The 17,241-nt window shown below is 38.3% G+C and overlaps 3 protein-coding genes across 4 annotated transcripts; all 3 read left to right on the top strand.

Moving 5' to 3' along the window:
• The first annotated feature begins 969 nt into the window (after positions 1 to 969).
• On the top strand, positions 970 to 2,215 carry pnx (posterior neuron-specific homeobox). Its single transcript, XM_056736078.1, has 2 exons — positions 970 to 1,075; positions 1,812 to 2,215. Exons 1-2 carry the CDS (start codon positions 970 to 972, stop codon positions 2,213 to 2,215), a joined length of 510 nt encoding a protein of 169 aa, XP_056592056.1.
• A 1,139-nt stretch (positions 2,216 to 3,354) lies between these two features.
• Positions 3,355 to 12,877, top strand: aebp1a (AE binding protein 1a). The gene is made up of 19 exons (XM_056737119.1): positions 3,355 to 3,907; positions 4,923 to 5,156; positions 5,278 to 5,325; positions 5,901 to 5,987; positions 6,179 to 6,241; positions 6,346 to 6,405; positions 7,262 to 7,342; positions 8,003 to 8,112; positions 8,295 to 8,434; positions 8,513 to 8,597; positions 8,716 to 8,860; positions 9,008 to 9,087; positions 9,239 to 9,362; positions 9,556 to 9,752; positions 9,836 to 10,009; positions 10,483 to 10,858; positions 11,003 to 11,142; positions 11,875 to 11,974; positions 12,099 to 12,877. Exons 1-19 carry the CDS (start codon positions 3,649 to 3,651, stop codon positions 12,596 to 12,598), a joined length of 3,003 nt encoding a protein of 1,000 aa, XP_056593097.1. The 5' UTR covers positions 3,355 to 3,648; the 3' UTR covers positions 12,599 to 12,877.
• A 298-nt stretch (positions 12,878 to 13,175) lies between these two features.
• ykt6 (YKT6 v-SNARE homolog (S. cerevisiae)) lies at positions 13,176 to 17,178 on the top strand. Of its 2 annotated transcripts, XM_056736979.1 has the most exons (9): positions 13,176 to 13,305; positions 13,393 to 13,509; positions 13,955 to 14,076; positions 14,545 to 14,627; positions 14,822 to 14,922; positions 15,070 to 15,174; positions 15,297 to 15,362; positions 15,458 to 15,559; positions 15,699 to 17,178. In XM_056736979.1, exons 3-9 carry the CDS (start codon positions 13,973 to 13,975, stop codon positions 15,732 to 15,734), a joined length of 597 nt encoding a protein of 198 aa, XP_056592957.1. In that variant the 5' UTR covers positions 13,176 to 13,305; positions 13,393 to 13,509; positions 13,955 to 13,972; the 3' UTR covers positions 15,735 to 17,178. The 2 variants fall into 2 exon arrangements, with proteins under 2 accessions (XP_056592957.1, XP_056592956.1); XM_056736978.1 differs by having other exon boundaries at positions 13,260 to 13,509.
• The last annotated feature ends 63 nt before the right edge of the window (positions 17,179 to 17,241 follow it).

The raw sequence follows: 17,241 nt of genomic DNA, 5'->3' as shown, positions 1-17,241 counted from the left end.
CAAAGATTCTCATAAAAAACATTATTAAAAGCTTTTATAATCTAATGAATCTTTATTTATCTCAAAAACTTCTCTCTTCTATGGCACCGTGAAACACCAGTGAATGTTGAAGAAATTATAGAGCCGTTTGTGACTAAACATGCATGTTATTGTGAGTAAACAGTTATTTTGTAAATGAAAATTTGTTTGTTAAATGCATTTGAGATTTCACAATTGTATACAATATTTAGATATTCAGTCACTTATTTATATATTCTTCTTTTTTTCCCAAATTTAGAACAACAGTAAAGTCAAAACTGTGAAATAACACTGGTTTAACTTTAGGAATTATAATATATAAATTAATATATAATGTATATTTGATCATGTTTATAGCCTATATCTACAGGCTCTTATTGACATAATTATTCAATCAAAGTTATAAATCTTTATTTTTTTGGGGGGTAAAAAATCTTACATTTTTGTCTAAATAAATAATTCCAAATAGGCTATTTAAACAATTTATGAGAAAGACTTCAGTCACGTGACCATAAACTCTAAAACTCATTTTTCTTTTTTACGCATTGTTTCACTATGTTGTATCTACTTCGTTTTTACTTGCACGTGTCATTCTCAAATGCTTTTCTTCTGGAAGACTGAAGTCGATTAATTTCCATCACAACAGCGTCTCGCGCGCTCGACCACCGTAAAATCACACAATTGCAAATAACGACAAGCGCTGTTACAAAAAACTACACGGGTCTTCAGAAAAGGGCACATTTTAACCAGATGCGGGGCAATAAATGGCAAAGGAAGCGTGTCACCCACTGAGATACATTCACATGTTAAAGCGTCTGCGGGGGACTTTCAGGGTTTTCTTTAAACTCTTTTAAAATGTTAATGTTGGACGCGTGTATATAAGAGCTCGAGCTGACGGACTCAACAGACTTAAACGCACAAGGACACATTTTCCTCCAGATGACCGTCGAGATGCATGAAGGAACTGGAAATGCGCTGCAGAGGAAAACTACATTTTTCATTGCAGATATCCTGGATCCATCCAAATTTAACGGGAGACATCAGGAGACAAAAAGAGGTGAGTTTTCAGCCTTTCATGGTCGTCTGTTTTGACAAAGTTTCTGGTCTATTGGTTGATGCAACAGAAAAAAATGATATCATTTACGCATGTAGAAGAGAATAGGTCAACTAAAACTATTTTAGAAAAGAGCATACGTAAATATATACTTAAAAAGGGAATAGTATATTGGAGAGAGAGGACAAAATAAACCTGCCATGAAGTTAATTATAATAATTGAACACAAATGTATTCAAAGTGAATTATTACGTAATGATTGATTTCTTCAACACATGACTTACGTGCATTAGGTATACTTGGCAGTGTGAGATTTTCTTATTTAAAACAAATTGGGAAAAAACTCAAACAAATAGCACTCTTATTAAAAAATAGTTCACTTAGGCCTATGCATAACAGATTTTTATCTTATTAATAAGATTAATTTACTGATTCATTCATTGAAAAATCGACTATTTATTTCTTATCCTGGATGTTGTTTTTAACGAGTCACTTGTAAAAGACTTCACTTTGTAGTGAAGAAAGGTTTAATAAATAAAAAGACAATACAAAAGAGAAGTCACAAAAGGAAAAAGTTTGTTTTAAGAACTCTTCACTGATATGTTCTTTGAGGAACCAAAGTCAGTTATTTTATAGCATTACGAAGAACCCTTTTAAAGAAAACAGGTTTTAAAACAGTGGGATCAGAACTCTCATAGCATGTTTTTCTCTTACGTTTCAGTTCAACCTATAAAGAAAGAAAACGACAAGACGACAGCCATGAACTCTCCTTCCAGAAAAGACGCAAAGGCTGCGAACATCCGCGCCGGATCCGAAGCAAAGGTGAAGTCAAAGCGCATCCGCACCGCGTTCACACTGGATCAGTTGCGCGTCCTGGAGCGCAGTTTCCAGAACAGTCACTATCTGTCCGTGTTTGAGCGCCACGGGATCGCCGCTGCTCTCTGTCTGTCCGAAACCCAGGTCAAAATCTGGTTTCAAAACAGACGCACTAAATGGAAGAAGGAACGCGATGGCCATGGAGGAGAAGAGCAGAGCTATTGCGCACCTCCAGCTTTTACGCAAAACGCTTTTCTGTATGCACATGCGGGACATCGCGCAAACCCTGTCCATTACTACGCACAGCCGACCCTTCTGATGTTTTAATCCACTAGAGTCTGATATCATGGTTGAAGATTTTTCTGGTAACCCCGAAACAGTTTACTGATCTAAAGCAATTGAAGAACTATATACAGCCCAAAATTGTTGTAGATGTGAGTTCCACTTGATCACAGTATTGCAAAAACTTTATTTGTCAGCAACTTACTGTGATATTTAATGATTTACTTATTGTCATATTTATAGGGTCTGGGGCAACTGTATTTATATTTGACTTTGAATGTATATGTAATTGTAAAATTATACCACACAATAAAGTTTATATTTTTGCACTTTGACTACAGTATATTCTTTTATTGAATATGTAAAAGGCTATTTATGTTTCACAAATACAGAGCATTACATCTAGTTTGTCTGAAGAAGCGTTCCTACAATTTAACAGTAATTTAATGTAATAAGTTTTTATTTTTGTTGCTTTTATTTTTAAGTAGATGTAGCTGACAGAACATCACATTATGTGAATTGACTCACAGTCCACTGGCTCAGGATAGAGAAAGATGCTGAAGATAAAATAGAGTCCAAATGAGAGCAACAGAAACCCATATGTCTGTAGTTTAACACTTGTTTTTTATTCATGTCAGATGGCATCGTCAATAAAAAGTTGCTTTTTCATAATAACAGTAAATCTTTGTATATCCTTAGTTTGAATCAGTTTGCCTATATGCACATCAAAACACGATTCACATAGTTATTTTCGTTCTGAAATGACAGTAAGGTGGTTTGAAATTCTATCAAATCTTTGCTGTTTGAGACTGTTTTATAATGTCTTTTAGTTTTTGGTATGTCTGGGTTCTGAATCCATGAACATTAATTTCTTCCGATGTAAATAAAACCAGACCTGTGCTCTCAAATGTACATGATTAATGATGAAAGAATTTAGTCTTGGACATCTCGTATACATGCTTTGCCTTTCTGAAATGAGAAAAAATCAAGTCACTCTTCGCATACAGCGGCCCCCAAAGTACCCTGGATCACACATATGCAAATAACCACAAAAGGAGTCTTTATCATTCATCATGAGTAACCATATATGAGCTCTTACACGTAGAACAAGAAAATATATATATATATTTTCTCACATGTCAACCAAGAAGAAAACAGGAATTGCTCTCTCAACCGTGCTCTCTCTCTTCCCCCAGTCCCCTCCCCTAAAATGAGTTTTCTTTTTTCTTTGGGATGTGTCTTTCTCGCTCACCCACTCGGAGGGGGGTGTTAGTGAAATTCCATTCCACCGAAAGACGAAACAACAGCCATCAGAGGTACGCAGTCCAGAAAGCTCCAAACATTTGGATGAAGTTGTGTGCATAGACAATCGGATGCATTGACTTTATTCCTCAAACTGTCAGAGCTAAACACTTTTCGTCTGGTGAAGGAACCATCTCCTCATACTTTCAAACTTTTGTGGGGATAAAGAGTTGAAGATGCAGACATCGAGGGTTCCTCTGTGTGCAGTCCTGCTCGCCCTGTGCTGGATTGTGACATTTCTGATTAACGTGGAATTAGTTGATACAGCAAAATCCAACACGAGGAGCAGAGACGTTCAGACCAGGAAAAACAGCAGCGTGCAATCAAAAAGAGACGAATTGCAGGAAACACCTTCAGAAGATATTCAATTGGATGAAGCGGTGGTTGAAAAAGAAAAACCAAAGAGTAGAAAGAGTCCTGAAGAGGTGTTAGCTGGTAAGCAACATTTCTAACATTCATGGAGTGATTCAGTCTCGTCTGGGAAGCTTGTGTTTTATCATCATGACATATTTGGCTCAACCCAAAGCTTCGCTGGCTCCTCTGAGGTTATGCAACGGTTTTAACTAAACCACGTCTGGTCGATGGACTGACACAGTTTTACTGTTTGCCATGTGGAAATGAAATTACAGTTTGTTGAATATGAATCACAGATGGCTTGTGAAAACAATCATTGCGGGTATGGAAAACAAAAGCATGAATCCATTCTCGTTTTTTGCTAAAGTCAGAGTTTTATGGGTTTAGGAAACACAGAGAGTAAGAGAGACAGACCAACATTTGGTTTGGATTGAAGCATTCAAGCGTTGTGAAAGAACCATGTGACAGCTGTCCTTCAGTCCCGTAGCTTTCAAAATGATAAACGGAAGGATGCCTGATGGTGACGAGAGGTCGCTGAGGGGTTTCTAGGTGTAAGCTTGCTAGTTATTCATATCTGATGATTTTCACCCCACAAAGAGACTGTATTTATGTTTCCATGGCATGGAATTAATTTGCTAGTATTTCAGGCCATGGTAGTTTGAGTCAATTGCATAAGTGTCTCTTTAATTTGTCTGACGTCGTCTTGGATTTGTTTTTGTTCCGTGGACAATTATGAGCTTGAACCATCGCCACACTGATTGAGAAATGTTCCTGCTTGTCAGATGATTCTTCATCTCCATGTTCTCACAAATTGTCTTCAATTCATTTAGAATAGATATCTGAATAGATATCTGAAATTCAGTTGATATTTAAAACAGAATAATGAGATAAATATTGTCTCTTCGTATAAAAAAAAGGTAAAACTAAAGGTTTAAGCTAATCTGCCAAAGTCCTCTGGCTTAATGTTGTCAGCCTTCCATTTGGAGAGCTGAGTCCTCTAAACTAAAAGGAAAAAGGCACATGTGTTTCATCTTAAAGAGAACTTGAATTTCTGTAGTACATAAACTACCATTCTCCCGTAACTTTCTCTCACAAGCCAAGGCAAAGAAAGCAGCCGAGAAAGAAGCCAAAGCCAAGAAACCCAAACCGACGAAGAAACCAAAGCCACCAAAACCAACAAAGAAACCCAGACCTCCAAAACCAACAAAGAAACCCAAGGCACCAAAGCCCACTAGGAAACCAAACACACAGAAGACCACCACGACACCAACCAGAAGGCCAGCAGTGAAGGAAGAAGAGAAGTTGCCCTTAGAGTTGGATTGGGACACGTGTATGTACTATATATATACAAACTGTACCTAAAAACACCTTTTTTTGGAAGTAAATGCTCATGAGGTTTTGTATCTCAAAATGAACCTTTTATTACATCAAATTTCCTCTGTTGTCTTCAGTATCTCCAACAGAATCATCAAAGACTGAAATAAAGAAACCAGACCAAGGTATGACAGCAACATCAACATCAATGAGATTAAATGGAGAGCGAATGGAGACTTTTGTTTAAGTGTCATCTGCATCTCACATATTTCTCCTGAAATATCTCCTGAGATGTCAACAATGTGTCAAAATGAGCTCAGATTTGTCTGCAATCAATAGTCAATATTATTGAAGATCTCAATATGATACATTTCTGATCAAATGTACACAAATCCAGATTATTTGATACAATATGTTTTCTCTTTGATGTTACATTTTTACATTTAAAACTATTTCTTTAGGAAACATTACAAATCTTGACATTTATATTTAGCTATATTTACAATGGTCTTGATTGGATGTGCAATTTATTAAAACCCCAAATAAGCAACAACGTTTTGTACAGACCACAATAAGTATTGATTATTTTATTTTTGTAGAAATCCACAGTAACAAAGAGACCACAACACCCCCCCTTCTCAAAGCACATGAGGCCGATTACTGGGATGCAAGACTTTGTGTAAAGTCAATTAGAGTCTGATCCTTTGAGGAGAACGAGAGTAAAATAACACTAAACTTTAACTCTTTACTCACCTGATAGATGAAGTTACAGAACCCGACCTCATTCCTGAAGACAAAAAGCCCACGGGAAACACAGACGACCCCCGTATATACTTACCCATCCCAGGTAACTACAGGCTGATTATATTGATGATATGACTTAAATAATGGGGTGGCCTCTTTTTATCTCTGTTGATTTAAATCTCCTCAAACAACTTAAATGTGATTATATATTTCACTACTTTAATGTAAATAAATACAACCTCATGAATCATGATTATATACTTGCGCTCTCTCTCAATTCCTGTTTTCTGTTAGAGGAAACCAGCAATGCCCCTCCGGCAGTTACCGCCTGGTATGAAGAATACGATTATGCTGACCGTACGTATGGAAAACCTTGTTCCTTTCATCATATATTATACACTGCGGTAAAATAGCAACATTGTAAATGTTTTGTAAAATACATTTTCTCTTTCTAACATCAGTGGCCACAAAGAAACTAGAGGAAGAAATGGAGAGAGAAAGAAAAGCCAAAGAAGAGAAAGGTCTGACTTAAGGTTCATTATAAATGAGAACGTAATAAGACAATCGAAGGCTGTTCAATGAGATGGAGTGAAATAAGCCAGTTATATTGAGGAACTAGAAAGCTGTTTTTTATTTTAGGACCATGACCAACCCAAACACACTTCAGTACCAAAATCTCAGTATTACCGATACTGGCATTTATCTAATAGTCTTGTTGTGAAACAGAAAGATAATATGACCCATATCAACTATTTGTAACTTAATAATATACTAAAAGTAGAAATACACTCAAAGTAAATAATTTGCTGCTTGTTCAATTTACTTAACTTGCTTAAGTTAAATCCACACAACTTTTGAAAAATGTGGTAACAACATGATTTTTTATGATAAGTCATATAACTGAATCCAATCATGTTGGGACAACATTAAGGAGTTGTGTCTTAACATAAAATAGCTATAATTGGACAGAGGACTTATATTTCCCAGCATGCCGTGCGTATAGCTGCATTTTAGTTATTTTCTTAAATAAGTGTTATTTTATGCATTTTTCAGAAAAAATAAACACTTGGTTTTTTTTTCAAGGTTTTGAAGAGTTTATTATATTTTTGAGATTTGTGGTTGGATAGGTCGTGGGCGATTACAATCCTTAATTTGCAATTCTGTTGAGTTCTATTGACTCAATATCGTCTTATTGAAGATAAATGGAACAATGTCTAATAAATGTTAAAAATGTATTACATATATATAATAATATTTTGTTGAATAAATGTAATTTAACTTAGTGGAAAAGTTAAGTTCATTCATTTAATTAAGTACATTCAACAACTTAATTTTTTGAGTGTACTGTCTCTCTCTCTCTCTTTCCCCTTAAAACAGCCGAAAAACTTCGGAAATTGTTGGAAGAGGAGGAGGAGGAGGAGAAGAGAAAGCAGACGCTTCCTCCCGCCGAGCCAAAGAGTGAGTATTTCTGGACAACAGCCACTAATCATAGTATAATCGGAACGGCACCAACAACACACACACTTAATATTTGTGAAAGCTTCATTAAGTACCTCATACGGACCCTCAGAACAGAAAAGGTTTTCCGTGACTTCAGTGAACTGTCTCAGAACTGAAGGCAGTAAATGTCAAAGTCGACATGTTCTTCCCCCACAGTGATGTTGTTTCCAGCTGGAGTCGGTTCTTTCTCGAGGCAGCGTTGAGATTATACACACACACAAAGGCTAGAATGGCTGCTGGCTGACGCTTAAGTCTTAAATAGTTTTCCTCTGTAAAACAAACAGTCGACTATTAACAGTGTTTATAAAAAAGACACAGCTCACCCACAAATAAAAATTCTGTCATCATTTGTTCACCTTTGTGTCATTGAAAACTGTATGACTTTTCTGTGGAGCACAAAAGAAGATATTTTGAGAAATGTCTCTGTGGTGTTCATACAATGAAAATCAATGTTGTTCAAAGTTCTTCAAAATATCTTCTTTAGTGTTATGAAGAAGAAAGAGAGTCATGCAGGTTTGAAATGACATGAGGGTGAAGAAACGATGAAAGAATTTTCATTTTAAGGGAACTGTTCCTTTAAGAGCGTCTTGAAAAGTCTCACTTTACATTCTTTACTAGAATGTCCTCCTCTTGGTCTGGAGTCTCACCGTGTGGAGGACGATCAGATATTGGCATCTTCAATGTCTCATCATGGATTTTCAGCACTGAGAGGACGTCTGAACATGCAGGTACTTACACCACCAATCCACGGGAGGTTCATGGAAACGTAAAGTCTCACAGGAATTCAAGCATTCCATGCAAAACATAAGATGAGATTCCTTATACCTGTTTAAAGTTACTGGCTTTGCCTTAAAGAAAGAACTCTCATTTTAAGAGCTGGTACATGATTTTGATAAGAGTGTTTGTTCAGAGTTCACCAGATGAGGAGGATGTGTACGGTGGAGCGTGGTGTGCCGACACAGAAGAGAAGGAGCATTGGTTTCAGCTGGACGCCCGGCGTGAGGTGGAGTTCACCGGAGTCATCACGCAGGGCAGAAACTCAGAATCGCAGTAAGAGATGCTGAAATGCAAAAACATCTGAGGCTTTGAAAGACAAGCACCCTCATCTCTGATCTAATTCTCTTACAGCAACGACTTTGTTTCGTCATTTTTCGTGGCCTTCAGCAACGACAGCCGTGATTGGACGGTGCTTCACGACGGTTATGCTGAATGGGTCAGTCTCTACGATTAAGCTTTTAAGGATTAGACGTGATGCTGGTGCCGGTCTCTGGTGCAGAGGTTTTCTCCTGAATTTACTGAGGTCAAAGTCATTGTGATTTTTCATCGGGCAGCTCTTTTATGGGAACGTGGATAAGGACACGCCAGTGATGACGGAGTTCTCGTATCCCGTGGTGGCCCGGCACATCCGTGTCTTGCCGCAGAGTTGGAATGGCAGCTTGTGTATGAGGCTGGAGGTGCTTGGATGCCCGTTACCCAGTAAGCTTTCAACAGAGTCCTGTATACTTTTCGATATTTCTTCATTTTAAATGAAAAGGGTTACTTTTTACACTTTTCGGTACACATCTAGGTTCAAAGATATATTGTCTTTAATTAGAGAGAACAAAGATCTATCTCTTTCATCAGCTAGTTATCCGACCGAGAACGACGTTCAGCCCACCGAGGACCTAGATTACAGACATCACAACTACAAAGAGATGAGACAGGTGAGATCAAGACACCGCACGGATGTTCTGAAGGGCACAGAGGTCAATGCTCATGTCACAACACGTTCAGTGTGAAGGTGTTTGTGGCTGTACTGTGATCTGGTTAAGCAGTCGTTCCCTGGTTCACCAAATGATTCCTGTGTACAAACAGATGATGAAGGTGATAAATGAAGAATGTCCAAACATCACCAGAATATACAACATTGGTAAAAGCTCGCAGGGGTTGAAGATGTACGCCATGGAGATTTCAGATAACCCTGGAGAACATGAAAAAGGTTAGAGTTTCATAAATTCATAAACGTGTGAATTTAGTATCCTTTGGGAATGTTTAAAAGTGTGCTTTAAAGGAAGAAAAGTGAACACTAAGATCAATGTCAAAATGTAAACAAGACCTCATTCAGGTCTTCGTCCAAGACTTCGTCGACTTACAAACAGACTAAACATACCAATTCTTATGTTTTCCGTCAGGTGAGCCGGAATTTCGTTACACCGCAGGGCTTCATGGGAATGAAGTTCTGGGCCGAGAACTTCTGCTTCTCCTGATGCAGTTCATGTGTAAAGAGTACAACGACGACAACCCACGAATCCGCCGCCTCGTGGATGGAGTTCGCATTCATCTAGTGCCGTCACTCAACCCTGATGCCTACGAGCTCGCATACGAGATGGTGCGATCCACTATCACAAAAAATTCCTGTCCGTCAATGAGTTTATCATGCAACTCACTTAGGGTAAATGTTATCTTTTACAGGGCTCTGAGATGGGAAATTGGGCTTTGGGTCATTGGACAGAGGAAGGCTACGACATTTTCCAGAACTTCCCAGATCTGAACAGCATTCTGTGGGGTGCGGAAGACAGGGGATGGGTTCCACGGATCGTTCCAAATCATCACATTGCCATTCCCGAGAATTTCCTCAACGGTTCTGTGAGTAAAATAGAGAGAGGGTCAAACTAGTTATAGTACAACCATGAACGTTGAATGTGCTATGTGCCTAAAATGATTCTAAATAGGTTTAGAGTCAGGCAACTTCTTATTTATTTTTTAACTACTGAACAAAATAAAAAATATCAACATACTAAAGAGAAATTTCAACAATAGCTTCGTAGATTTCTTTTAGACCTTTATCAACTATTTATGTTATAAGTAAAAAAATTGTAAGGTTTACGATTGAAAGAATTACAACAAGCAACTAAAAATAGAATAAAAATGTAGGATGCTAACAAAAATAAACACACCTCAGTGCGAGTTTTATCACACACAAGTTTGCTTCACAAGTAAGTGTATTTCGTATTATATATTTACAAAAAATAAAAAATTTGATTGAAAATTTTTAACAATGAAGTTCAACTAAATAAAGTGACAAAACAAGTAAACATAAATTGTATAATCAAATCTAGGTGGCTGTTGAAACCAAAGCCATCATCGCGTGGATGGAGAGGACGCCGTTTGTTCTGGGGGCTAATCTGCAGGGCGGAGAAAAGATTGTCGTCTACCCCTTTGACATGCAACGTCCGACCCGGGCCGACGACAGAGGAAACCAGCCGGTTCTGCAATATCACCAGATGAATGAAGAGACGTGGGCCAGGATCCAGCGACAGAACGAGGGCGCCCTGCGCGAGACCGCCGACGAAAACCTGTTCCGCTGGCTGGCCATGACCTACGCTCACAGTCACCTCACCATGACGGAGAACCACCGCGGTTCCTGTCACACAGATGACATCACAGGCGGCCAGGGCATCATCAACCGTGCCAGCTGGAAGCCTGTCGTTGGAGGTATGTGGCGACACACAAGCATGAAGCTTTGATAGTCTTTGAGCTACACCTTTACAATTTGCAGGACTAAAACATATGTTTCCTTGTGTATCAATAAAAGTCTTGATCTCTTCTTTAGCTTCATAACGTTTTGCGTCTCTATAGGCATGAACGACTTCAGCTATCTGCACACTAACTGTTTCGAGATCTCCATCTTTCTGGGCTGTGATAAATTCCCTCATGAGAGTGAACTGGCAATGGAGTGGGAGAACAACCGAGAGGCTCTGCTGGCTTTCATTGAGCAGGTTACGACCTTATCAAATCATTTCTCAATGATATCCTTGTGTAGAGAAATGTGGTGGTTAAAATAAAACGCACGGTGCAAGTTTTTGATTGTGACGCCCACAGCAGCGAGAGCGCGCCCTCTAACGTCCGATGAGTGGGGATTCTTAATTTTGACAAGCGTACTTTTCCAAATCCAACTATCGACATTCTAAGAGAACACTTAACTGTTGTTGTACTCCACGAACGTAAATTCCTTAAATCGCTTAAAAAGGTAAAGTTATTGAGCTTTATATGCAGAAAATCCACAGCTCCCTTCTTTATCCGTGGTTGTAAAGCAGTCTTGACCTGTCCAATATGGCGGCGACGTTGACGTACGATTCAGCGGCCTTGTGCGTTGAATTGAATTTAGTCTGAGCAAGATGCCGAGGTGCCTTCTTCTAATAAAACTATAAGGAAATTATATAAACAAAGCGTAATTCAGACTTTGAAATGTCTTAAATTTTGATTGTTTTTAATAACTTTTAAAAACTTTAAAAAACAGCATTTTCAGGCTTAGGTATGTTTTGTTGCTGGCTTGACCACCTTAAACCAGCTAAGGACCAGCTTAAACCTGCACATGACCATCTTAAACCAGCACAAACCAGCATTAGAACATACCAAACCAACATATGCTGTTTTTTCAACAGGGGTTGCTTCATACTCGTAATAGAAGTTGATAAGTCCGTATGTCCTGATTTTTATGTGACCGACAGGTGCATCGTGGTATTAAAGGGGTTGTGAGGGACGTGGACGGGAATCTTCTAGCAAATGCCACAATCTCGGTGGAGGGCATCAAACATGACATGAAAACCGGTAACACACAATCCTGCAGTCACAAATGAATCCCAGCATATTCCCCAGCAACAAACACTTTAATAATGGTATTGCTGGTAAAGGTCAGTTGTATCTAACTTCTGTTGTTCTGTATTGTATGAAGCTCCCACTGGTGATTACTGGCGACTTCTAAACCCCGGCGAGTATCGTGTTACGGCGAGGGCAGACGGGTACTCATCGCAGACTCGTCTTTGTGTTGTGGGCTATGACGCCACTGCAACACCCTGTAGCTTCACTCTGACTAAATCTAACTGGGCTCGGATCCAACAGATCATGTCTCAGAGTGGAAAGAAACCGAGGTTGGCCACCAACAGCAAGGGAAGCCCAAACAGCCGCGTCGGTGTTGAGAGTACAAGGAGCACTGCGGCCCCCCAAAACGAGCGTCTGCGCCGCCTGCGTCTGATGCGTCTGCGCAGGCTGCGACTGGAGAGGATGAAGGGCAGTATGACCACAGTTGCCACCACAACGACCACCACCCGTCCGCCCACTACAACAATGTCAACAACAACTGAGGCCACGACCTCGTGGTATGATTCGTGGTTTGGAAAGGACAGTGTAACCACTGAAGACTATACCTTTGAATACAGAATCGATGATTATTAGAAGTGAAGTAATAAGTGCAATATTGACCTTTATGTTCATTATCTAGTATTTTAAATTGGTAAGATTTAAGAATATCAGATTACAGAACATTTCTCTGTGGAACAGAGTATGAAGACAGGAAAATATCGTTTTTATTTAATTCAAGGTATCTTGTGTGAATGCTCATCAGAATGAGATTAAAAGATGGAATCATTTCCCATTGAGCTGTCATCACATTACTGGCTTGTGTACACCACTATTATAATGTACACATTTTTGTAATAAAATGTCTAAATCGAATTTCCTTCTGCTTTTTTATTATTATTGATTTGCATAGTGTAATGCAAAACTCTATACAATTATATACAAATAACATGTATAGTATATATTAAATATAATTACGTTTTTAATAGATTTTTTTGTCTTCTTTGGTCAACTTTTATTTTGCCTATGTCATAGAAAAAGCGTCTACGTCTCTTTTTTATGGGTGTGGAGGGACTTTAATTTTGAAAGGGAGCTTTCCGTAAAATAGCAAGTTTTTTAACAAAATCCCCCATAATAATATTTATCATGATAAATATGCGTGTTCTTATCGTATTGACGATCACCAAACGCTCTTTTAATTTCTGCAGGCCTCGTTTTTAAGGGTGTGGATGAGAGACTTTTATTTTGAAACACCTTCTGCCTGGCAGCCAGCAAGTTTCTGGAACAAAATCCCTCTCGTAGTTGTGAGCTCATTAAATGTCTTCTTCCTTTTCTTAATCCCATCGGCTTCATCACACAGATATTTATTGATGCTTTCATTTATTTTACAGATATATTGAGGCACGTTATTCTGTTTCAACGATTAAAGAAACTCATTGTGATCTCTTTAGATTAGATTAAGTTAGCTGTTAACGAGCTAGCTACGGTCTTCGTTTCACACAGAGAAGGTAAGAAATGACACTTACTATATAATTAACAGAGAATAATTTATATCGACAAATCTATTTAAATAAGAATTGAGACACTGTCTGTATTATATCGTGGTGTTGTTTTACATTTAGAACAGCAGCTAAACAGCTGTTTTTTGAGCAGCCTGTTGAGTTGTATTGAATTATAGTTACACGTCAGTTGTATGCACATCATATCCGATGGTTGTCATGTCTTGATACAGGATTGTTAAGTAACTTAACGTTACATGAACTGAAAGGTTATTGAATCAGATCTCATTGTGCACTATCATCACTTTGTTATTCTGTGAAATGTATTTGAATAAACCTGTCTGTGACCACTTATCTTGTGCTGGATTCAATGAATGGTGATATAGATCAAGTAAGAAATCAGTTTATTGTCTTATAGTGTCTGTAAATGACAAGTAATGTGTTATTGTTGTAGGTCCTGCCCAGAATCACCATGAAGCTGTACAGTCTGAGTATCTTGCACAAATGTTCGACGAAGGCCAACCTGCTTAAAGCGGCATATGATCTATCATCATTTAGTTTCTTTCAGAGATCCAGGTGTGTTTGTGACATCACGGCTGTCTTGGGTTCATGTTGCTATGGTTGACACTGGTATACTTCAGATAAGAGCTGCACAGATGTGTACCACAAGTCTTGTTCCTAGCAGCAGTGCATTTTTAGAGTGTGATATAATCTACAAAGATAAATAAACCAAAGATACAAATAATTTGTATGTGCAACATAATGTACATCAAATGTATAGCTATTGATTACAATAATACTACTTAATGCATACATTCTTTTATAATATTGCAAATGCGTGTATTGCAAAAGTAATGTTAGTCAAAGTTTAAGTTGATTTAACCTCTATTAGGTTTTTCAATATTGTTCAAATTGCCTATACAAACGTAAATATGGTGCAGCCCTACTTCAGATGGAACTCATTGATCATGAACTATTCTTAATGTCAAAGAGAAATAAAAGGTGTGTTTTGATGTCTTGTAAATTTCTGTGTTTATTTTGTAGCGTACAAGAATTCATGACATTCACAAGCGCCCTGATTGTTGAACGGTCAGCGTTGGGCACTCGAGCGTCTGTTAAAGAACAAGGTCAGTGATAGCTTATCAACATGTGTATTACTGGCCTGCTCAGATTCTAGCTGTTTAATTGTAGATTGTGCAGGCCAAAGCACTGTTATTAGGTCGACTGTGTAATTAGAGCACTAAATTATTCAGATGTGCTCCTGTGAACCATGAAATCAGGCAAGAAATCCTGTATAATCTGTCTGTATTTGTCTCGATAGAGTACTTGTGTCACGTGTACGTGCGGAATGACAATCTGAGTGGCGTTGTGATCGCAGACAACGAATACCCATCTAGAGTGTGTTTTACCTTACTGGACAAGGTAAGACCAGGGTCAAATAGAGCATAAAGAAATCTGCTCAGAATGAAAGATGCTAGACCTTTAATATAAAGTGATTGATTCATAAATTAACATATAAGTGTGATAAATACAGGCAGCAAATCTAAACAGGTTTGTGGTCGTCTGTAGGTATTGGATGAGTTCTCCAAACAGGTGAGCAGTATAGACTGGCCTTCTGGGTCATCTGCCACTATTCAGTACACAGCACTGGACAGTCACCTGGCTCGATACCAGGTGAGTTACACCCATGAATAAATAAACAGCATCGGACAAGAAAAGCCATTCTGTCAGATTAAACGGGGTCTAAAGGCATTCATTTACACATTTCATTTAGCCCCAAATATTATGTTCTTCAGAATCCACGTGAGGCAGACGCTATGACCAAAGTACAAGCCGAACTGGATGAAACCAAAATTATTCTGGTGAGCAAATGAGACATAATGTCAGCAATCTATATTGTTTAAATCTTGTTTTGAATCAAGTCATTCATATTTAATGCAATATCTGCTTCCTGTAGCACAACACAATGGAGTCACTTCTGGAGAGAGGAGAAAAACTGGATGATTTAGTCCAGAAGTCTGAACATCTTGGAAACCAATCGAAAGCCTTTTATAAAACGGTCAGAACCTGACAAATTTTTGTAACCCCGTAGCATCCACACATAATGCCTTAGGAAATGAATTAAGGATACTATAAAACTCTGCAACCTTTTTGTCACAGCCAAAACACTTTTCTAATGTGTAATGTGTATTTTCTAGGCACGCAAGCAGAACTCCTGCTGTGAGATCATGTGATCATCGTGAATCAGAACGGACTCTCTTTGGCCACCTCTACCTTTATTTTTTTCAATTCTTTCTCTCTTTCTCTTGGGCTGGTGCGTCCAGTGTGCACCAATCATAGTTAACACACAAAAGGAGCTGATACGACTTTATACAAAAAGAGGCTTAGAGGGGGCTGATTTCCCATGATGCACCACACTTACTCTGCCGCCAGTTTTGATGTTGTTTGAGAACTTTGTTTTCTTCCGAGTTCCTTGAAGGGTCTCGAAAGCACTTGACTGTTCCTCAGGGTCCGACGCAAACAAAAAACTGGACTCTTGTGGATTAAAGCATGGAGGGGCTCAAGTTTTTATGTCCCCGCTGTGCCTTACTTTAGACAGCAGTGTGTTGATATTCAGACTGTTCATCCGCCTTATAAATGTAGGACATTCGGAGTGAAAATGCTGCAGGTTAAATTTAGACATTATTCAGCTTTGCCTTTGTAGTGTAAAGTGTAAATGTAGAATTTCGTCATGGATTTATCATTTTTGTAAATGTGAATCTCTAATTAACGTGTTGGATATTAATAAGTGTTGGGCGAGGAGCGAGATACGATTAAATGAAAATCTCAATATTGTGCACAGTGCAAGTGACTGACCAAATTTAATGTCTCAAAGTGTGTTTCTGTGTACAGTTCTAGTATTTTGTCTTCATGTAAATAAATAACTGAATCGTATTGGCTTTTGGGATCTTTTTTTGCAGTTCGGCTTTGGACGCTTTCTCACTGGACATATGAAACATTCCTGCAATATTTTGATTTAAACCTGTTATAAATATACCAGCTGGTAGTTCATAGAGAACTCTTGTGAGACTTGAGAGTAAAAATGAAGGTTTGAAGTGTGGTCATGTGTGAAATCAGCCTCCCTCACCCTAGTGCCGTACAGATCATAAGAATCCCGCTGGATCTCTCAAATGCTGTATTCAATCTAACATAGCTTTGCTGCTAACAGCCTTAAAAATTATATGAGAAATATACATGAGAGGGAGAGGAAAAATCCAGAACATAAAATGTTCAAACGCTGATGTTGTGGTTTTTATACATCATACTACATGACCGTCTTGTGTAAATCATCAGTAATTGTTTCTATTACCTGTATGCCATAAATGTACAGTTGGGATTTTTAAGCACAAGTGTCAGCAGTGTGTTAATACAGGAAGTTTACAGTGTTATATTCTGAATGAGTAAATGTGTGCTGACTTGACGCAGCTTCTCTCTGCCCTCAGTAGTGTACGAGTGAATTCCTAACTGTTATATATCTAGATGTTGATATTGAGCTGCCTTTCCCCGGTCATTGCCAAATCATTACTATCTCAGTTTAGATAAACACTGACTCAAGCATTTAATGACCATGCACATATTCATTAAATGAAATGTTTAGGATTAATAAAAACGTGGCTAACACAATCAGTTTTTAACCGATGATCTGAATTATATGGAGTCTTTTTTGTGATCTTTGTATTAATACAATTGTCGCATAAAATG

Source organism: Triplophysa dalaica, chromosome 22 (genome assembly GCF_015846415.1).
Source record: "Triplophysa dalaica isolate WHDGS20190420 chromosome 22, ASM1584641v1, whole genome shotgun sequence".
NCBI lineage: Eukaryota > Metazoa > Chordata > Actinopteri > Cypriniformes > Nemacheilidae > Triplophysa > Triplophysa dalaica.
This window is presented reverse-complemented; position numbering and strand designations above follow the sequence as displayed.